The sequence below is a fragment of the Leptinotarsa decemlineata genome, unplaced genomic scaffold (genome assembly GCF_025532065.1).
Source record: "Leptinotarsa decemlineata unplaced genomic scaffold, Ldec_3_MD MMD2_tig00001393_RagTag_RagTag, whole genome shotgun sequence".
NCBI lineage: Eukaryota > Metazoa > Arthropoda > Insecta > Coleoptera > Chrysomelidae > Leptinotarsa > Leptinotarsa decemlineata.
In genome coordinates this window covers 4,746,412-4,769,504 of record NW_027412562.1, presented here as the reverse complement: position 1 = coordinate 4,769,504, position 23,093 = coordinate 4,746,412, and the positions used below count along the sequence as shown (strand labels likewise).

General features: G+C 33.5%; 1 protein-coding gene and 2 pseudogenes across 5 annotated transcripts; 2 read left to right on the top strand and 1 right to left on the bottom strand.

The window, feature by feature from the left end:
* The first annotated feature begins 633 nt into the window (after positions 1-633).
* Positions 634-1,881, top strand: LOC141482573 (MAP/microtubule affinity-regulating kinase 3 pseudogene; annotated as a pseudogene).
* A 1,449-nt stretch (positions 1,882-3,330) lies between these two features.
* LOC141482558 (MAP/microtubule affinity-regulating kinase 3 pseudogene) lies at positions 3,331-4,394 on the top strand (annotated as a pseudogene).
* Positions 4,395-5,672: 1,278 nt separating this feature from the next.
* Positions 5,673-18,512, bottom strand: LOC111513287 (uncharacterized). 5 transcript variants are annotated; one of them, XM_074175860.1, is made up of 4 exons: positions 18,347-18,512; positions 11,031-11,073; positions 10,717-10,966; positions 5,673-5,974 (listed from the first exon to the last, which is right to left on the bottom strand). In XM_074175860.1, exons 3-4 carry the CDS (start codon positions 10,859-10,861, stop codon positions 5,853-5,855), a joined length of 267 nt encoding a protein of 88 aa, XP_074031961.1. In that variant the 5' UTR covers positions 10,862-10,966; positions 11,031-11,073; positions 18,347-18,512; the 3' UTR covers positions 5,673-5,852. The 5 variants fall into 5 exon arrangements, with proteins under 5 accessions (XP_074031961.1, XP_074031959.1, XP_074031960.1 ...); XM_074175858.1 differs by having other exon boundaries at positions 11,031-11,238; positions 18,347-18,511; XM_074175859.1 differs by having other exon boundaries at positions 11,031-11,175; positions 18,347-18,511.
* Positions 18,513-23,093: the final 4,581 nt, after the last annotated feature.

Sequence of the window (23,093 nt, the reverse complement as noted above, 5' to 3'; positions counted from 1 at the left end):
ACCACTTGGGATGAGCTGGAAATTGCTCTTTGAGAAGAGAGGGAGAAGGAAACGCAAGATGTTAAGCCATCAATTGTAACACAAAAAAAACTTTTTATTTCAACAATTGAAGGGTTCTTTAATTTACTCAAATATACCTAATACACAACAAAAAAAAAATCAATAATTTAGCATGGATTTGGTAGTCATTTGCATTGCCTTTCAAAATAATATAGCATGTAAGTTTTGTAGCTGTTAAAAAATTACAAGCTCACAAAGAAGTGATCAAGAGGAAGATTCAAAGCTTACTTTTGAAGATAATCACTTGATGATTGAAACACGTGTTGAGGTGATGAAAAATAACGATTTGGTTTTGGATAAAACTGCAATATTATTAATTACTAAACCAAAGGTTCCAAACATTGCTTCACAGAAACTATTCTTCTTTGTTATAATTGTCCATTTTCCGTGGTTTTAAAATTATCCGGCTCGAAGGACTAACAACTCAAAACCTAAATGAAACTACAAAAACATATACTTCCTTGTGTATTCATTTCATTAGGTTAACATAACCTATAACATAAATGTTTTAATATACACAGGCATCTGTGAAATTGGTAACGTTAGGTACCTTAGGTACAGCGAGTACCTAAGGTACTTGTCCAGGTAGAAAAGGTACCTGTTTAGGTAATACAAGTCATATTTAAGTCAACCCTTCGGCAGAAAGACTTCATTCAGATTCGTTCAATGGGGTATCATAAAGGAACAGTTTGATCCATCGCATCGTTACTCATAGTGATAAATAAATTTGGAATATTTGCATATAACAGAATATCATATTGGACAAATAGCTGTGCAATGGAACTGACTACAGTGACCAACTCGACGCAGGCAGAGGAACTGACCATTGGTAAATACAAATTATTGAAGACCATCGGCAAGGGGGCATTTGCAGAGGTTATGCTGGCCAAGCATGAACTCACCGGTGAGGAGGTGGCTATCAAGATTTTCGATAAAACTCAACTTAACCCTGGTTTGTTACAAGGATTATACAGGGAAGCTAAAATCATGAAGATGTTAGACCATCCAAACATAGTGAAATTGTTTCAAGTAATCGAAACGACAACAAATTTTTACTTGGTCATGGAATACGCCTCAGGTGGTAGCATGTATGACTATCTGGCCCGTCAAGGTAGAATGAATGAAAATGATGCGAGAGCGAAATTTAGGCAAATTGTCTCTGCGGTACGGTACCTTCACCAAAAGAAAATCGTGCATAGGGATATAAAGGATGGAAACATATTGCTGGATAGTGAAATGAACATTAAAATTGCAGATTTCGGAATGTCACATGTGTTCACCTCAAAAACCAAATTGAAGGCATTTCGTGGAACTCTACGATATGCAGCTCCTGAGGTACTTCTGTGCAGAAAATATGGACCAAAGGCAGATGTGTGGTCATTGGGCGTTGTATTATACAGGATTGTATCGAACGCTCTTCCCTTTGACAGTTCAATATTACCAGTGCTTAGGGAGCAAATGGTTCGTGGCGAGTACGAGGTACCTTTTTTTTTGACATCAGACTGCGTGAATCTCCTAAAGAAACTTTTGGTTCTAGATCCTACCAGGAGGGCAGGCTTAGACACCGTCGCAAAAGATAAATGGATGAACCAGGGCTATGAGAGCGACGATATTAAGCCGTGGATTGAGCCCGAACAGGATCTGACCGATCCGAAGAGAATAGCATCTCTAGTTTGTTTGGGTTTTAATGAAATCGATGTCGAAAGTTCTCTGAATTCTCAGAAATATGACGATGCGTTCGCTACGTATTTACTGTTGGGGAGGAGCATCGCTAACTCCAAAAGTATTGGTATTTGAAGTGTTGGCGTAGTAGTTTTTTTATGTTACCTCAAGCATTTCTTAAAATTATTATACATAATGTATCTAACTGTAAGAACGAAGTGATAATAAATCATTGAATATAATATTCTGTGGGTATGGTTTTTCCAAAAAGACTCTTTGGTAACATCATAAATTAGTTAAATATGAGGAATGAAAAAGAACATGGTATGAATGTCACAAAAAGTGATAGTTGTTTTGATTTAGGAGAGTTAATTCTAAGATGTTGGGCCAATCTTGTGAGAGGTAATTTTTTTTAGATTTTTTATAGTATCAGACCAACAACGAATTCTACAATATCCCCATATCTAAACGTTAAGTCACTATTTGTTTTAAACAAATGTGACCGACCTGTTGATTACGAATTTTGTTTACTCCACTGAAGAGTATGTGGCTGTGTGAGTGAAATCTCAATTGTTTGGAGTTACTGAAACTTCTGTAAGCGTCAATGACAAAATCATACGTTTTGGGAGCATCAAAAACGGCAGAGGTGGGGGTGTATAAATAACTATTATAAAAATTATTTCCCACTTATCTAATTCGGTCTGATCTTTCGATCTAATTGTTCTTTAACGTAATGAAGCCGGGAAGCGACTTTGATTTATACTATGTAGTAACAGATTTAATGTTCACTGCTCAATTTGATTACCTACTCCTGTTTTCTTGTTCAATATATCATAATTATATTAAATTTGTATCTTTAGTAGATTTAGTTAATCCCTATTCATTAAAATTTAATGTTTCTTGAGATAATAAAGCCAATACAACTTGTTCACGCGGGCCTTCATTTCTATAAGTATATTGGGTTATAAACAACTTCAGGTAAGGAAAGTATGTAGTATGGTTTAAATATGGTATGGTTATCATTCATAGTAAATGGATATTTAGGTACATATTTTGAGTAGTGTTGCTACAACAAACTTCTCTTTGTTAGTTGTTCCGTTACATTTTTGTTTACATGTCAATTCAATTATTGAAAAGTAGAAAAATATGAAAAGTAGGCATGTAACGGTGGTACTTCACAAAATGAATGGTTCACAGGCAGCCAACACAAAATTTTGGTTTCATCACCAAATATTTGTGATGATATAATGAAGCATAAAAGGTAACATCAGATACAATGATGATTTGCATCAATTTGTAATTGTTGTCACAAATAATAATATGTGACTGTCGACCACCTAGAATTCTGTTATCTGCGGCCGATATGAGCTCTGCACTGATAGGTAGAGCTTTTGATTACCTATTTAGGTACCTGAGCAGGTAATTCAAGTCATTGTTTTGGCAGAAAAGACTTCATTCAGATTCATTCTCTTGTGCTATAGTGTACCAGTGGAGTATCATAAACGAAATAACTATTTGTGCATCGCATCATTCCACAGAGTGATAAATAAATATCGAAATATTTGGAACATATAAAAGGATATATTATATAGGACAGATACCCGTGCAATGGAATTGACTGATGAGAGTAGTCCAGCATCTACAGTGACCAATCCGACCCAGGCAGAAGAACCAACAATTGGTAACTACAAAGTATTGAAGAAAATCGGCAAGGGGAAATCTGCAAAGGTCATGCTGGCTAAGCATGAACTCACCGGTGACAAAGTTGCTATCAAGATTTTCGATAAAACTCAACCTAAACCTGGTTTGTTACAAAGATTATATAGGGAGGCGGAAATCATGAAAATGTTAGACCATCCAAACATAGTGATATTATATCAAGTAATTGAACAACAACTTTTTACCTGATCATAGAATATGCATCAGGAGGAGACATGTATAAATATCTGGCTCGCCACGGTAGAATGAAAGACAGTGATGCGAGAGCGAAGTTTCGGCAAATTGTCTCTGCGGTCCAGTACTGTCACGAAAGGAGAATCATTCATAGAGATTTGAAAGCAGGGAACGTATTGCTAGATGGTGAAACGAACATTAAGATCGCGGATTTCGGATTGTCACAGGAATTCTCTCCATGAAACCAATTAGAGGTGTTTTGTAGGACTTGAAAATATGCAGCACCTGAGATATTTTTACACAGAAAACATGATCGACCTAAAGTAGATGTGTGGTCGTTAGGCATTTTATTATACAAGATGGTGTCGAACACTTTTCCCTTTGACCGTTCGACAGACATTGGGAAGTAAAAGTGGCTCTTGGCGAGTACCAGATCTCTTGTTGTGTGACGCAGGGGTGTGTCAATCTCCTGAAAAAGCTTTTGGTTCCAGATCCTACCGAGAGGGCAGGCCTAGACACCGTCATGAAAAACAAATGGATTAACAAGGGATATGTAAATGAAGAACTTAAACCCTGCATAAAGCTCGAAGAGGGCCTGCCTGATTCGAAATAGATAACATTTCTAGTTTGTCATGGGTTCCAATAAAAACGACGTGGCAGACTCCCTAAATTTACAGAAATATGACGATGCGTTCGCTGTATATTTGATGTTGGGAAGGGGCGTCATATACTTGAAAAGTGATGGAAGTGACAGTTGATTATCGCTGAAGAATATGTGATAGTGTTTTTTTATTTACTTGGTTTGCCCTAATGTGCAAACGTTCATTAAATATATAATACATAATGTAAGTACGAAGTATTAATAAATACATAAATAATGATATATATAGGTATTTTCAGAGGTCAATATGTTGAACAATTACAAAAGAGCGGTAGAAACAAGTGGAACAATATGGATATAGCATAAAATAAATTTAATAAAATAAATAAAATAAAAGTATGGATACAGATGTTACTAATACACATATATCAATATTATATCTTTTGATGTGCTGCCATAAAGTATGAATAGCTTTTGCGACAGACGTTATTAAATTTCAAAAATTTTCCAACACCTCCTTCATAATTTTCATGAAACCCGTTAAATCGGCTGATGTTAAAGAGGCCATTACTTTATTAAAAAACTCCACCTGCCCTGATGTTCATGATTTAAACAGCCGAATTATTAAAGCAGTGAGTGACATAATTCTTGAGCCTTTGACTGATCTAATCAATTTGATGTTTGTAACAGGAAAATTCCCTGATATTTTCAAATTTTCTAAATTAATCCCTGTATTCAAAAAGGGCGATAGAACACAAGTTGGTAATTATCGACCCATCGACTTTGGGGATGACACTGTATAAGGAAGTTAACAAAAATATTTTAATAAAAATGGAATAAATTTTTGACTATACATAATCTGTGTGATAGAACAGACCGATACTTGATGAAAATCCATTATAACGTATTCAGAAAACTCACTTAAGTGTGAGATTCCCTCTTGAAAGTTTACAAAACCGCGACACTTATTTCACTATACAAAAGCTTCTTCAGGCGTCACAAGACAGTATTGTGACGCCCGTGTCACGTTTTTGTAAACTTTCAAGTGGAAATATCATACTGAAGTGTGTTATTTGAAGACAATATATGAACTGGAAATTAATTAAAACCTTTTTTTGGACCTGTACTAACAAAAATTCTCATGCCATAAAAAATATCCGGAGATCTGAGAGTTTTGTAGCACGGTTTAGAATTACCGAAAATTCTACTATATTTTCATCATTCTGGAAAGCATGCTGCTTTGGAAGAAGTGTTTACAAAATTGAGAAATGTAAAACCAGTTGTGCTAAATACTTTCGCTAGGATAAAAATATTGTTGATTTGAGCTCATAAATCGATATGTTGAACTATATATTTTTACCTAACTCGTATTGCTTCTGCTGCTTCCTATACTGATCACCTTTGTACTAATTGGAATTTAAAGTATTACCAAACAGTGCTCATATAAAAACAAATATTCAAAATAATCCATTTCATATATTTCATAAACTAACACAAATTTTAACAATTTTAAAGTAATATATAAAAATATTTCGACATTTAAATACATGGTAAAAATATAAAAACAAATATTATTGAAAATAATCCATTTAAAATATTTCACATAATTTGTTTGTCATAAACTAACATAAAATTTTCATATGCTTCCATCACTCAGCGGAGTGGCATCACCCAATGACATGGGTTGAGGGACGTTTGTACGAGGAGTCCTCTGATCCATAGATATTGGGCTATTTCGACCCTCACTTCTTAGTGTGGCTGGAAAAAAAATACAAATTTACAATTCATGTAGTTATGATAATTGTCGATTGAGTAGTCAACTGTTTTGGACTAGAGAAATGTACAGCAAAATAGATTAACGGGATTGTCGGATATAATCCAACGCCCTTCGTGATATTAGCCAGGGAAGTAGTTGTCTAATAGGTGTCAGTCCATTCACCTACAGTGAAATCACATCAAGGCTGATCAGAATATAACCTGGAGGTAATGATTTTTCATTTATTCATATAAAAATGAATTCTATATTAAGGATTCTATTCTATATAATTTCATATGAAAATGAATTCTTTATTAAGGATTCTTTCGATTTTTCCAATTTTATAAATGAAAAATCATTACCTCCAGGTTATATTCTGATCAGCCTTGATGTGATTTCACTTTTCAGCAATATACCTATGAATCTAGTGGAGGAAAGTGTTATCAAAAGATGGAATGATATAAATATAAAATGTTCAATAAACCAAAAAAAAATTATTGAAATAATTAAATTCATCTTCAACTCAAGTTATTTCTCGTTCGAAGGTAAATACTATAAACAAATTCTTGGTACACCGATGGGAGTTACTATTTCTCCTATTATAGCTCAATACGTAATGGACGATCTTTTTGAAAACATACTTCCCAAACTAAGTTTTGAAATTCCCTTTTTAAAGAAATACGTTGACGATGTCATTTGTGCAATACCTTTCATTTCATAATGAACAAAATATCAAAATATGCCAAAAAAATATTAAAACTATAAAGAATTTGAATACTAAATTAAAAGATAAAACGGATACTACCAAAAAGTCAAATGTGATTCATAACTTTTTTTGGGAAAGAAAGTTTTTGGCTTTCTACTACTCCATCTGATACAAAAAAAAATGGATGAGAGAATCTTCCAAAGAAAGGAAGGATTAATCAATTTGAAAATAAGTAACTCTATACATGGATGTGTAGATCATGCAAAGAAGTAACTTTCAGACACAAACTGAAAGAAAGTCCTCCTGAAACAGCTACTTTCATATAAACATTGAATTACACGAAAGAAAAAATTCTTTCGAAACAAATACTTCTATATGAACACTGAATTATATAGAAGATACTTTTCTCTATTCAGATATTTTCAAATTGATTAATCCTTCCTTTCTTTGGAATATTCTCTCATCCATTTTTTTTTTGTATCAGATGGAGTAGTAGAAAGCCAAAAACTTTCTTTCCCAAAAAATTAATCACTCCTAAAAATATAACCCTTTCAAATCAAATATGATTCATAACATTCCTTGTAACAACTGTAACTTGGATTATATTGGAACAACATCTAGAATTCTTAATGATAGAATAACTTAACATAAAAGTGATATAAAGCTTAATAAGAAATCATGCGCATTAGCACATCATTCTATAGAAACAGGACATAAACCAAATTACTCTGGTATCAAAGTTTTACATACAGAAAAAAAAATTTTTTTTTGAAATGGTTGAAATTAATAAGTCTTCTGTTTGTATGAATAAAAAAACTGACATCGATAATCTCAGCAATATATATAGTAACTTACTGGAACTACATCAAAAATATGATAATAATGAAAATTGTTTCAATCAATAACTCTTTCTTAAAGTCAAAGATTATGAAATCATCATACCCATTGAAAAATGACATTTATGTGAAGGTATGACATTTGTCAAACACAAAATAATCTATACATGTTTAACCTTCTCCGTCAGTTTATATGTTCAATTTATTGTTTTTAACTCATTTTTACTGTAAGTATGAATTGTAATGTTTTTCGATGGTAAAAAAACCAACAACTCAATAAATTATAAGCCCTGAAGAAGCTTCCCATCAGAAGCGAAAGCTTGGCAAAGTAGAGCAGAGTTTTGATTTTTTGACTGAGAGACCCCGTTGATCTACTTTGCTATATATATATATATATATATATATATATATATATATATATATATATATATATATATATATATATTTGAAGCTTTATAACTCCTATTTAATTTTATGCGAGCGCTTTCGATAAGTGGTCGTGCTGTCATCATTAAGTTATTGAATGTTAACATTCAATATATTACACAAAACAATACACAATCCTATGAACAGTAAACCTAGAGAAGATCCAACATAAAGGATGTAACCCAAATACAGGCAAATTTACCTAAAGTACCTGAAGTACCTGCACTAAGGCGTTCGGACCGCATAAAAGGACAAACAAGAGGTTGACACGTTCAGATTGAGTAGAGCCTTGATGATGACAGCACGACCAGCAATCGAAAGCGCTCGCATGTAATTGAATAGGAAATCTAAAGAAATGAACTTTAAACTCAAGCCAGTCTCGAATATACCTACATAGTAGGTTGAATGGAGTGACGCCTATCAGAAAACAACTACTCTCCTGGCTAATACCACGAAGGATGTTCCTGCATATGCCCGTTCCAAAATTGAAGGTCGACCCTTTCAGTTGTATTGCCAATTGCATATGCAGGAAATTTTCTGTGAAGATTCCTGCACTGATGCCTGTCGGATATAATCCAACGCCCTTCGTGGTATTAGCCAGGGAAGTAGTTGTCTAATAGGTGTCAGTCCATTCAACTACAGTGAAAGAAGTTGAGATGGCCTGAACGAATTGTTCATTTAGCTGATTTGATTCATAGCCAGTCTTAAAGTATGCCCACTGACTATATGTGAAAAACATATACATCAGATGGTTCGAATCATACTTATTGCATCAAATGCAAATTGTGGGACTTTCGACAGACTCCAGTGTGGGAGAAATCAAAGCAGGTGTCCCTAATGATGTAACACAACTGGATTTACCTGTCAGCATTACATTATTTGCGGATGACTCAAGCCAGTCTCGAATATACCTACATAGTAGGTTGAATGGAGTGACGCCTATCAGAAAACAACTACTCTCCTGGCTAATACCACGAAGGATGTTCCTGCATATGCCCGTTCCAAAATTGAAGGTCGACTCTTTCAGTTGTATTGCCAATTGCATATGCAGGAAATTTTCTGTGAAGATTCCTGCACTGACGCCTGTCGGATATAATTCAACGCCCTTCGTGGTATTAGCCAGGGAAGTAGTTGTCTAATAGGTGTCAGTCCATTCAACTACAGTGAAATAAGTTGAGATGGCCTGAACGAATTGTTCATTTAACTGATTTGATTCATAGCCAGTCTTAAAGTATTCCCACTGACTATATGTGAAAAACATATACATCAGATGGTTCGAATCATACTTATTGCATCAAATGCAAATTGTGGGACTTTCGACAGACTCCAGTGTGGGAGAAATCAAAGCAGGTGTCCCTAATGATGTAACACAACTGGATTTACCTGTCAGCATTACATTATTTGCGGATGACACCACGTTGCAGTGGCAGGAAAAAGATCCTACGAAACTTGCTCAAGATACTACTGAAGATATGGAAAAGATAAAGAGCTGATGCGACTCAAACAAGCTTTCATTAAACTTCAATAAAACCCATCTCCTCACCTTCAAATGTGAACTCCCACAGCTTAGTTTGGAAAACAACATTCTCACGGTAAAATCGTGCTTTAAATTTTTAGGACTTCACATAGATAATGAATTTAAATTCGACGATCATAAAAAACCCGCATCTGGCTGTTTTGTTATCAAGTCAGTTTCAAGAGAACTAGCTAGAACAATTGCAAGATTTGCTTACTTTGCCTTTATAGATGCACATATAAGACGACATATACTAGAGAATATATCGAAGATGTTGCTTATAAGGATCATAATTGGTGGCGAATCATGGGTATATGGTTTTGACATCAAAACCAAAGTCCAGTTGTCCCAATGAAAGAGTCCAGAGAGACAAAAAAAGGCACGCCAAGTTCGATGAAATGTCGAAGTTTTGCTCGCTGTTTTCTTCCGTGGCGTAGTGCTTTAGGAGTTCTTGCCACATGGTGGTACAGTCAATAAGAAGTATTATCTTGAAGTTATGCGCCATTTACGAGAAACAATACGAAGAAAACGTACGGTATTTTGGAAAAACAAACATCAACCATATTCACCAGATTTGCCCCCCTGCGACTTTTTCCTGTTCCCACGATTGAAGAGACCCATGAAAGGAAGGCGTTTTGCGACGATTGAGGAGATAAAAGCCAAAAGCTCAAGGACATACAAAAAGTGCAAATCAGGATTGGAAAAATCGCTAGCACAAGTGTATTATACATGAGAGAGACTATTTCGGAGGGGACAAAAATAGAATTTGATCAATAAATAAATATTTCTTGGGAAAAATGAAAATTCACCTTATTTTTTGAACAGCCCTCATAAACTGATAACCAACTTATTTCTTTGAGTTCAAGAATATTGAGTTATATAAGTTAAGGCCCCTATTAATAATATTTATGTTGCTTGGGGTCAATTGAGATTGATTGATTGCAAGGCAACAAAGGATTCAAAGATATCTGAAATAATAATTTTAAAACACCTCTAGTTACCTTTGAAAGTAATGTGAATATGTCGAAATGCTAAAAAACGGGGTTTACTGGCATTTGAGTCAAATCAGAGACATGAAAAAGTACCTTGTTGTGTGTTAATCCCAAAAATGTTCTTGATAACGAACAGCTGTATCTTTTGAAACACATATATCGAAATGAAACTATGGCCACAGTTTAAAGAAAATCGAAGAAGCATCTTTAATGAGCTTAGTTTAGCACTACACTACTACATTAATACTCCTATTATTATATTACTTACATCTGGGATTTGCAGCCCAAACTTCAGTCGCCTTCTGCCAGTTCATCGACTCGCTTCCTCCTGACCCAAATCTTGCATTATCAGGATGAAGAACTCTATTATTACTGACAGAACTCCTCGGAGACTCCGGAGGCTGGAACAGCATCCTGTCCCAGTAATTTCCCTGATTATGCTGGCTGTGAGTCACAGATTTTGGTGGGTGCAAGGATAAAGCTGGGGAGTACTCAAAGAAGGAGAAGGAAATACATCCCTACAAATGGCAATATATTATCAGCACTTCTAAAGATTATCCTGGAATTTGTTTGCTCTCTTACCTTCCGGGGAACAACATATTTCACGAATATATAACGGTAACTCCTGAGGAATTCAAATACAGGTATGATACATTCAACTCTGTCGATTCTCTGTTCAAATGGTTCAAGGAACACTGGAGAAATTCATCTTCTACTGAAGCAGAACCTCATACGGTAAGTTTATTATTAAATCTCATTCAAAATATCTAAGAGATACTGTAAGGTAGGTCTAGAATATAAGGTGCAGGTCATTTTACATTTTAATTCACAAAATAATCAAGAAATCACTCCAAACCAAATGGTTTGACACCTGAATATAGTATTTACTTGGAATCTTGTATTGTATTGCTTTAAGAGGAATACTTTTGGATTGTATTGAATCGAACAGTTGAAATTGAAAATTTCAGCTCATGGTCCTCTACTGGGACCTATGATTTTTCTCCTCTATTCACAGAACTGTTTAGATCAAAAGTTAATGTGGAATAACCACATAGGCAGTATCTATATCATACAAACTGAGTTCGTATTGTTTTGTTATAAAAAATCTCCATAACCCAGTATCAGGGGAAGTCCTGAAACTACTATATTTTGGACTTGTACAATCAAATCTCTCATATGGCTTTATATTCTGGGGTCAAGCATAACTCTGCTAAACTCTTCAACACATAAAAAAAATAATTCACTATACGACTAATATGTCAAAAACAGCTTCATTTAGGAACTATATTATCAATTTTGGTTTGAAAGTGATTGATAATGTTTCATGGTGATTTTATTAATTCGGACTCCCTTTGTCTTATATGATTTGATATCTTTGAAAGAACCAATAAAATAAAAAATGTATATGAATAGCTGAAAATAACAATTATAATGAGCAATAAACCGTGAAATGAAAATTACAATACAATAAAAATTATCAATAAATTAAAAATTCAACAATTAAAAATGAAATGAAAAATAAAGAGGTTTCAAACCAACTTACTTCACAACTTTTTGATTGTTAGTATCTACAATTGTCTTCAGTCATCACCCGAAGAATATTGTGGATAACAATCGAAAAGTAACGATGTAACTTGGCTTGAAACCTCTTCAATTTTTATTTTATTGTAATTTTCATTTCACGGTATATTGCTCAATACAATTGTAATTTTTAGTTATTCACTTAAATTTTATAATTTTATTTGTTCTTTCAGAGATTTAAAATCATATTATATAATAGTAGACAAAGGAAGTCCGAACTAATAAAATTCATCATGTCATTACTTTGTCTATACCGGGTGTCCCACATTTTATGTGACAGGCAATATCTGGTTTGTTGAAGGAGATATACAAAAATGTTTCATACAAAAGTTTTAGGAGTTCATGAGAGCTATATTTTGATATAATTTTTAAATATACAGGGTGTTTGGTGTAGGTGCTACAGACCGAAATTCCATTTTTTAAAATAGAACGCCCTGTATATCATTACATATTCAGATGCTACGTTGAATTCTGATATCATTTCATGTTTGGTTTTTGAAATTCGGTTACGGCGTTGTTGAGTTATTGCTTAAAATGTAAAGTCTTGAGAACGACTATTATTTTTAAAAATATCTCATACAATTATTCTCTCTGCATCAGATCACATGAAAATTAGTCAAAATTTTGGGTGTTCGAAGTAATGGTTTCAATTTTGAGTTGTGGAATTCAGTCAGGAATCATTTTGAATATGAAACAATTGCGAAATTGAAAGAGGTGTATTCGAAAACAAATCTTTAATTAATAACAATGCAAATAATATAACTTAATAAATCATTTCATAAGAATGGTAGGTACCTAGAAATAAGTCATAAAAATTGTTCAAAGTGATGCCCATTAGATATTATACAGGCTTCGAAACGTCGAATCACTTCTCTCGTACAAGTCGCTCTTATAATATCAGGCGTAATATCACTGCACGATAGTCGAATTTTCATTTTCAGATCATCCACATTCAAAGGGGGAGTAGTGAAAACAATATCTTTTAAATAACCCCATAGGAATAAATCAAGCGGTGATAAATCTGGGGAACGAGCCGGCCACCGAATTGGACCCTTATTACCAATCCATCTATTTGGGTACGTTCTATCCAGATATTCAGTAATAACCTGTGAATTGTGAGGAGGAGCACCATCTTGTTTCCACCAAATTCCTTGTCGTTCTGCTATGGGAATATCTTCCATCAACTGGATCAAATCATTTTCTAGAAAATGTAAATATCGCAATCCATTGAGATTTTCATTGAAAAAGTAAGGTCCTATGATGCGGCCATTGAACAATCCACACCATACATTAATACCCCAAGTAGTTTGAAAATTACTTTCGCGGACCCAGTGGGGATTTTCTTGAGACCAATAGTGACTGTTATGTCGATTCACAACTCCATTATTGTGGAATCGCGATTCATCGCTCCAAAAAATTTGACTGAATATGTTAGGACTTTCATGTAATATTACCTGAATACAAGCTACTTGATGAAATTGTGCAATATAAAGCAATTCACCCTCAAGTTAGTCACATTCTCAAGAATTTCAATATTATATTCAACTGATATCGATATCGTATCGTAGAGGTGAGAATAATGGTTTGTATTCAGTAGTAGTCTAGTTCAATTTAATAAAAGATATTCACTAGTTCGGACTTCCATTGTCTACTATATAAAATGATTTGAAATCCCTGAAACAAGTAAAAAAAAAAGAATAATTAAAAAAGAATAGTTGAAAATAACAATTATATTAAGCAACAATAAACCTGAAATGAAATGATAGTGAAATAACCTACAAGTAAAAATATAATAATTGAATAAATAAAATTAAAGGAATGCAAAAAAGAAAATAATAAAAATAAAGTGTAGAGATTCCAAGTCACGTTAGTTCACGACGTTTCGATTGTTGGTATCTACAATCGTCTTCGGGTGATGACTGGACTGATTCCTCCGAGAGATGACTATTTTATAGGTCGTTGAAATACTTTCACTTTCTCTACTTTCCATTTTCCGCTTCACTGATTCCGTGAGGGATGACCGTTTTGGCGGGAGTTGGTCATTTTTCGTTTGATGATGGGCTTCCATATGTTTCGTATATCTACGCTGGCCTGGCTGAATACGTTGTTGGACAACGTGTATGCGGCTTCCTTAAATTTTCTCCTGAACCAATGTTCCTCTCTGTGCAAGATCTCAGCTTGGGACCACTCGATGTTGTGTTGATGGGTCCAAACATGGTCTGCTATTCCTGATTTGCTGGTTTCTCCTCGCTGTGTATGCTTCTTGTGCTCGGCAATGCGAACATTCAATGGCCTCTTAGTTTCACCAATATAGGATTTTCCGCACTCACAGGGTATCCGGTAAATGCAATTCTTGGAATCGCAGTCCGCGTTTGGGGGCCTGGTTTTTGTGAGGCTGCTACGGATAGTGTTACCGGATCTGAAACAGGTTCTAACCTGTTTCAGATCCGATTATTTTCTTTTTTGCATTCCTTTAATTTTATTTATTCAATTTTTATATTTTTACTTGTAGGTTATTTCACTATCATTTCATTTCAGGTTTATTGTTGCTTAATATAATTGTTATTTTCAACTATTCTTTTTTAATTATTCTTTTTTACTTGTTTCAGGGATTTCAAATCATTTTATATAGTAGACAATGGAAGTCCGAACTAGTGAAATTCATCACGAAACATTGTCAATCACCTTCAAACAAACGTTTAATAACAGATATAGACTGGATTCGTGTACGAGTAAATAAGTTTTTTTGAAACTTTATATTTAAGGAAAAGTGCAATAACTCAACAATGCCGTAACCGAATTTCAAAAACCAAACATGAAATGATATCAGAATTTAACGTAGCATCTGAATATGTAATGATATACAGGGCGTTCTTTTTTAAAAAATGGAATTTTGGTCTGTAGCACCTACACCAAACACCCTGTATATTTAAAAATTATATCAAAATATAGCTCTCATGAACTCCTAAAACTTTTGTATGAAACATTTTTGTGTATCTCCTTCAACAAACCAGATATTGCCTGTCACATAAAATGTGGGACACCCGGTATATTTTTTCTACAATCGTACATATTATGAATGAAAATGATAATCTGACAGCAAGGAAGGATATCTACTATGATAACACTCGGTATAAAGACAGGATCAGTATTTATAACACCTGACACCTAAGATCTCATTCCTCAAATGTATTCAATTAATCTGAAAAAAGGTTGGTTGTGTAACAGGATCAATTTTTCCTAAAAAAAAGCAATTGTTTTTTTGCCGACGTTTCGAATTTAATAAAATTCTTTTTCATATTAGATACGTATCTAATATGTCTGACGGTTTTTAAAATAGTATCATCAACACGAAAAAACTACTTTACCCTGAAGAAAAAAATATTCAAATTCGAAACGTCGGCAAGAAAACAATTTTTTTAAAAGAAAAAATTGATCCTGTTACACAACCAACCTTTTTTCAGAAAAATTATTGGATCACTAACTTATTCAATTAAATTATTAAACTGTATTCAATTAAACTCAACTCTCAACTTGAATATATTCGCTTAAAATTGATAAAAAAATATTATGCCATTTTTCCTAAAAATAACATAATAATTTTGTGCGAAAAAAAAGAAACATTGCAAGATCGACGATACTCAAATCAATTCAGTTTAACAAATCAATTCAGCTTTCATGCCTATTTCAAAAATATTACCTATCACAAAGCAGAAAAATTGATGAATAAGATGGATCAAGGGGAAGTAATCATAAGGCCTTCAAGCAAAGGGCCTGATCATTTGACAATAACCTGGAAAGTATCAACAAATATTCACCAGAATATTGCTGTTATAATACAGGCTAGATCATCGTTGTTGGAAAAATCGTCGCTGCTGATTGATAGGAAGGAATATGAAGAATTAGATGAAATTATAGCCAGGGTTATCAGTCCAATGGCTTCATATGCAAATGAGTTACTTTCCTTTAAGTATCACAAAGATTTTGGTGGGTGCAAGGATAAAGCTGGGGAGTACTTGAAGAGGGAGAAGGAAATACACCCCTACAAATTGCAATATATTATCAGCGCTTCTCCGAGGAGTTCTGCCATTAATAATGAATTCCTTATACTGATAATGCAAGATTTAGGTATGGCCACCAAACCCCTTCTCTGGTATCAAGCGCGTCCCCTCATCTACCAGGAACTTTCTTACACCCAGGCACAGTGACGCCTGGTTTCACAGAATCTAGTGCCTAGTCCGGGATCATCACAAAGCTCTTCCAGCAGCAGCCAGCAGGCTGTGTCTGCTGCAGCAGTCACAGCCTGCTGGATACTATATTCAGGTGTCAAACCATTTGGGTTGGAGTGATTTCTTGATTATTTTGTGAACTAAAATGTAAAATGACCTGCACCTCATGTTCTAGACCTATCTTACAGTATCTATTAGATATTTTGAATGAGATTTAATAATAAACTTACCGTATGAGGTTCTGCTTCAGTAGAAGGTGAATTTCTCCAGTGCTCCTTGAACCATTTGAACAGAGAATCGACAGAATTGAATGTATCATACCTGTATTTGATTCCCTCAGGAGTTACCGTTATATATTCGTGAAATATGTTGTTCCCCGGGAGGTAAGCGAGCAAAAAGTTTTCAGGATATTCCTAAGAAGCTCTGATAATATATTGACATTGTAGGGGTGTATTTCCTTCTCCTTCTTCAAGTAATCCCCAGCTTTATCCTTGCACCCACCAAAATCTTTGTGTTACTTAAAGGAAAGTAACTCATTTGCATATGCAGGCCTTTGGAGTGATAACCCTGGCTATAATTTCATCTAACTCTTCAAATTCCTTCCCATCAATCAGCAGCATCGATTTTTCCAACAAGGATGAACGAGCCTGTATTATAACATCAATGTGCTGGTGAATATTTTTTGAAACTTTCCGGGTTATTGTCAAATGATCAGGCCCTTTGCTTGAAGGCCTTATGATTACTTCCCCTTGATCCATGTTAACCATCAATTTTTCTGCTTCATGATAGGTAATATTTTTGAAATAGGCATGAAAGCTGAATTGATTTGTTAAATTGAATTGATTTGAGTATCGTCAATCTTGCGTATATTTCTTCCTTTTCGCTCCTATGCCCTAAAAATAACATAATAATTGTTCATGTCAATAATTTGTTCAGAAATACCTATTTTATTTTGATGTTTTGTGATTCGATATTATTTAATATTAAGTTTTTGTTACAATATTGTATAATTTTGAGTAATTTTCGGTGATAACCAAAAAAAAAGTAACTTTGCACCAAAAACTTTGAAAATCAATTTACTTTTCAAAAAAATTGACCGTGGTTAGCACGACAGTTGTGTAATTTGTAATATTATAGGCTTTTAAAATGAACCGTCGTATAAAGGATGCTGTCTATTTATCGTTTTAGCAAAAATTTGTTTTTCGTAGTCTCCATTTGAAAAAATGGGTAAAAAAATAAAACTTCACTTAGATGGCCATGACTTCAAATCTAGATGTATTTTTTAATGCTCAACAACTTTTCTAAATAACATTTCCCGAAAGTTTTCAAAATAAGAGTACTTTACTCTTGTCACAAAATCAAATATTTGAAGGTTCCTCGTATATTACGTGTGTTGTACTGTATTTTGTTGGTGCATGTTCAGTTTTAGGGGATGCATAAACTTTTATCAAGAATAACTTTCTGTCGAAAAACCCTTAATAAATAAGTTTCTTATATGGTGCATACTTTGGGGATGACCCTGTATGAAAATATTTGGAAATGAGACACATGTTGTAAACATTCGACATTGAATACAAGTTAAAACGATTCAATATTAGAATATATACTTCAAACGCAATAAAATATATAAAATAAAATAAACTCTGTTATGTTAGATGCTGTGAATTTTTTATCAAGAAACTCTTGTATTGAGTAGTAGCTTTTTGAATCAATATTTTCTTCAAATTATCTCTAAAAAGTTATTTGTTCATATCCTTCAATTCTTTCAACTCACGTATAATGTGGATTTTCTTGTCTTATTGACAATCTTGAGAAGAGTTTATTGATCCCATCTTTATACGGAGTGTTATGATAGTGAATATACTTCCTTCCAAACAAAACTAATTCTAAATTGTAATAATATAATCTCACAATGATTCTAATAAACGCTGATCTCTTCTTGTTATACTCAATATCAAGAATTTCCTGCCGGATTATTGCAGCAATCATCTGAATTATTTGAAAAATACTAAACACTTATTATAGAGAGGAGAAAATCGGGAGGTCCAATAGAAGAAATCAATTTTCGAAATATGAACTTCTACTCACCTCCATTTATGGTTTTTAATTAAAAGAAATCACGCCACATCCTTCTACCATAAATTTTCAGCAATGAATGAATTGGCCTACTTCAACTCTTTCTTTGGGATTCAACAGGAGTTTTTCACTGATTTTTTATATAAATATAACCTTTTAAAAGCGTTTCATACGAAGTCTTGTATTATTAAAAAAATGACCTTACACCATTTATCCTTGAAGATAAGAGCCAGCATAAATGATTCCACAAATCAGACAAATCGGGAAAATTATTCTTCAAACAGAAAAGACATTGCCAGTTTTATCATTTTGATAGGATTCCCTTGATCTAGTTGAGTCGGTTTGGGTTTTTTTCTAGCAACACCGATAATTGAAGCCGCGTCCATTTTACCTATATACCTCCTCAGGAGGTAGTTTCTTGTTTCGTCAATTCGTGTTTCGTCGCCTAGGGAAATTTTACCTGTTATGACCCATTTTATTTTTGTTTCGTCAACTGCAAAATATACCTGCTTAAGGTGTTCTTGTTTCGTCACCTCATCTTTGCACCTGCGCTAGTGATTAAGAGGCTTCTATTAAGCATTTTTTATTTTTATTTTAAAATTAATTAAATACGGTTTAAACAATTCGATTCCAAATAAAGTCTAGAAATTGGGAAAGTTTGCCTTCCTCAAACAAAAAATCAAATCTTTCCTCTTTATAATATTAGTGTAGATTATTGATTAATATAATATTACAAATCCCTCAGGAATAGCTGAATGGAACGGTTGCCTCAAATCTTTGTACCTGCAGTTCAATTCCGCCCTTAGGTCATACAAAGTAATGCTCTTGTTATCCAACATTTGCTTCTCTAACAGCTCTGCAAAAACGCAAATATAATGTTGTTTTAGTTTACTTGCGGCAAAAGTATCAAGATCCAAATCACATAATATATTTCAACCAATGTGAAGTTGGATGACAAATCTAGCTGCTAAATTTTCCGAACAGTGTAGAACAATCATTGGCGTTTACAAATATTTATATTTTGTTTTTCATTTTCAAAGATATTCATTTCACTTGGCGAATAAAATACTGAATAAAGCTAACGAAGAGAAAAAATGTCTAGCAATGTTCTTAGATTTGGCCAAAGCCTTCGACACTGTTAATCATGATATTTTGTTACAAAGGTTAGGAAATGTGGGAATGAGGGGTAAGCCTCTAGAACTACTAGCTGATTATTTACAAGACCGAACCCAAAGGGTCAAAATAAACGATACTTATAGCCAGTCACAACCAGTTGCTATGGGTGTTCCCCAGGGCACTGTCATGGGTCCAATTCTTTTTTTAATATATATTAACAGCATTTACAACCTGAAGGACTTCGATGGTGATATTGTTTCATTTGCCGATGATACGGCATTGATTTTATATAGTAAAACATGGGACACTACTTATGCAAAAGCACAAAATGGATTGAACATTATATTCTCGTGGCTGAATTTCAGTCTCCTGAGTCTAAACGTCGATAAAACAAAATTCTTAACCTTTTCATCAACAATAAGAGACCAACCACTAGAAAGAAATATTTTCATACATACTCCCAATTGCCAAACTCCTTTAATTTGTTCTTGTCCACATATAAAAAAAAGGAAACAATAAAATATCTGGGTGTGATACTTAACCAACATGTACGCTGGGACAAAGATGTAGATTTTCTCGTGAGAAGACTTAGAAAACTTATTTTTAAATTCTACCAACTCAGAAACATACTAAATGAACATTTATTACTAATGACATACGATGCATTAGCTGAATCAGTTATAAGGTACTGTATTATTGTTTGGGGTGGGTTGAATAAAACACACTTACATAATCTTCAAGTGATACAAAATACATTGCTTAAAATAGTATTGAAGAAAGATAGAAGACATCCAACTGATAGCTCATATAAGGAGGCTAGTTTATTCAATATCAGAAAATTATACACCTATCACTGTGTACTATGGACGTTGAACTCGCCTCTCACATATCTGACACACATGCACGACACCCGAGCCAAATCCGAGAAAACAGTTAGTGTTCCTTTTTGTAAAAACGTATATACCCAAAGGTTTATTACTTACTTTGGACCGAAACTTGTCAATCAAGTTCCCATTGAATTAAGAAATATAAAAAAAATTAATGAACGCAAGAAAACAATTAGATCCTTCATTGATCACAACTTTGACTTCTCAAAAAGAAATATTTGAATCAACTCAATGAATCATGTCTGATTTTTTTTAATTTATCTCACACCTGCCTCCTCTTCGCCTTATTGTCTGGTTCAATACTTCTTCAGGTTGATCAGTTCTTTCTATTTTATATTATATTATATTATATTATATTATATTATATTATATTATATTATATTATATTATATTATATTATATTATATCATATTATATTATATTATATTATATCATATCATATCATATCATATCATATCATATCATATCATATTATATCATATCATATTATATTATATTATATATATTTATACATTTTCATTTCTTACCGAAAGGAATGAATAGTTTTTTTTCTCACATTCATGGTTGTGTTCAGATCTGGGAAAATACGCAACACAAGCTTTGTTTAGGCGTTTCCCAAGAACTGAACACCACCACTTATTTATTGTTATTTATTTACTTTTTTATTTTTTTAACTGTAATTATCATTAAAAATATACTAACATCTATTATAGACAAGAATATGTTTGTGAATTGAATAAATTGATTGATTGATTGATAGTGACAGGAAGGAAGGTTTGACCAAAATGGGGTCGTATTTTTTAGATGAACGCGAGACCCATTCATTAATTTAATCTATTTATGCCCAGAGGGTCGTTAATGACCCAACGCACTTTTTAATTTCTGTCGCACTTGTCGCTACAAGTTGAAAGGAAAAATTTAGGTTTTTATTCATTCATTATTCCAACTTTCATCTGAATTGTTCGATTTTGTTTTGCGGTGAGCCAGTAAGAAATGATATAGAGGTGAAATCAGTTCATTGCAATTTTGAAAACATGAGTCACAAATTATATTGGTGAGTAAGCAGAGTAAGTGATATGAATGAAGATTTACGTTATTCATAACCTGAAAATTGAAACATTATTTACATGGGTCCTTATCGACCCCTTGGGCAAATTTAAGTATGTTTTATATGTTATTTGAGGAAAAAACAGCTCACTACAGCTGAACTGTTGGAAGAAATAGAGAAGCTAGATGATTCCGAGATGCCTAGTGATTACACCTCCTCATTACACCTCCTGAAGATAACGGATTTGATACAGATGCTGATTCCGGTGATGAGGATTGTAACGATCCTGCTAGATTGAATAGCCATCAGTTAGACGCGGAAGCAGAAACAAATATAACCAATGTCCACGAAACAGAAGATATAGAATTTGATGAACAAGAGGTAGAAGGTGTTGATTTGGCAGCAATAACACAAACAAAGAAAAAGAAAAAATTCAATCAGAAAAGGCTTTGGACCGCCAATACAGATCTTGAGAAAGGAACTACAAGTATATCTGATAACCTATCATGTCTGCCTCCAATTTCTTTTTCCGAAAACAGTACGCCTGTAGAATATTTTGAGTTATTTATGAATACAAAGGTCATGGAGCACATTGTAAAACAAAGAGTTTTATATGCTTCTCAGAAAAATCACCTGGCACTGACGAAATCTATGCATTTCTTGCAATATTGTTCCTCTGTGGTTATGTACCAGTTCCTCGGCTGAGAATGTTCTGGGAAACATGTGAAGATGCACATAATATTCTTGCAGCGACTTCAATGAGGCGAAATAGCTTTAAATAAATATTCAGATTCATTCGCGTCGCGATAACAATAATCTGGCCCAAGGCAATAAAGTAGCAAAGCTCCGACCCATGGATAAATTGAATAAAATATGTTTACCCCATCCAAACAGCTGTTTCAATTGTCGAGTCAATGATCCCTTATTCTGGTAGAAATGGATGCAAGAAATTCATAAGGGGAAAGCCTATTCGTGTTGGGTACAAGGCATGGGTTTTAGCATCTCCATAAATATACTATGTAATTGCTTTGAAATAACTTGTGTTTTTAAATTTCAACGGAATTTTGACATTGATATTGTTCGGAAAGTTAACAGATATCTATTTGTTGAAGTTCACAGTTCCTCGTTTCAGTAATCTTCTACCAGTGTTATTTTTAATTTTTGTCAAGTTAAATTGAGTGTATAAGTTTACTGATAACAAGAATTAGTACCATTTCAATAATCTTAAAATATTGCATAAATAAGACTATACAAATAAATAGGTGTATTTTTAATCACCATGTTTGTTCAGTTTTTTGAAGTATTATTCATTTATTCAACATAATGTGGGTAAATGCTTCTTGTATTTAGTTGGGATTTGCATATCTTGGTGATATACATATAAGTTTTAAGCTAGGGTATGGTTTGCCAAGCTTCATATTTGTGATAAGTGTATGAATTCAAAAGAAAAAACTTCATAATAATTTTGTGTTTGTGATATTAGTCATAACAGATGTTTGTGTAGAATAGAAACTCTTAATGTTTGATTCAGAACTGAGAAATATGATTGTTAATTACGAATAGATTCAGTATTGAGTTTGATGGTTTCTTATCAAATATTTAAAGAACATTGTGATCTCAAATAAACTCAGGTTTACTTTTTTTAAAAGTGAGAATTTTTTATACATTTCAATATGTGTAAAGTTCGTAGATATGTACTTCATCACTA

Bases quoted from the DNA above. Each gene is read 5' to 3' on its own strand.
- LOC111513287 (XM_074175860.1), bottom strand. From the start codon at position 10,861: ATGCTGTTCCAGCCTCCGGAGTCTCCGAGGAGTTCTGTCAGTAATAAT. The intron at 5,975-10,716 runs GTAAGTAATATA...TTTTTTTTCCAG, and splicing joins TTGGGCTGCAAATCCCAGAT to CCACACTAAGAAGTGAGGGT.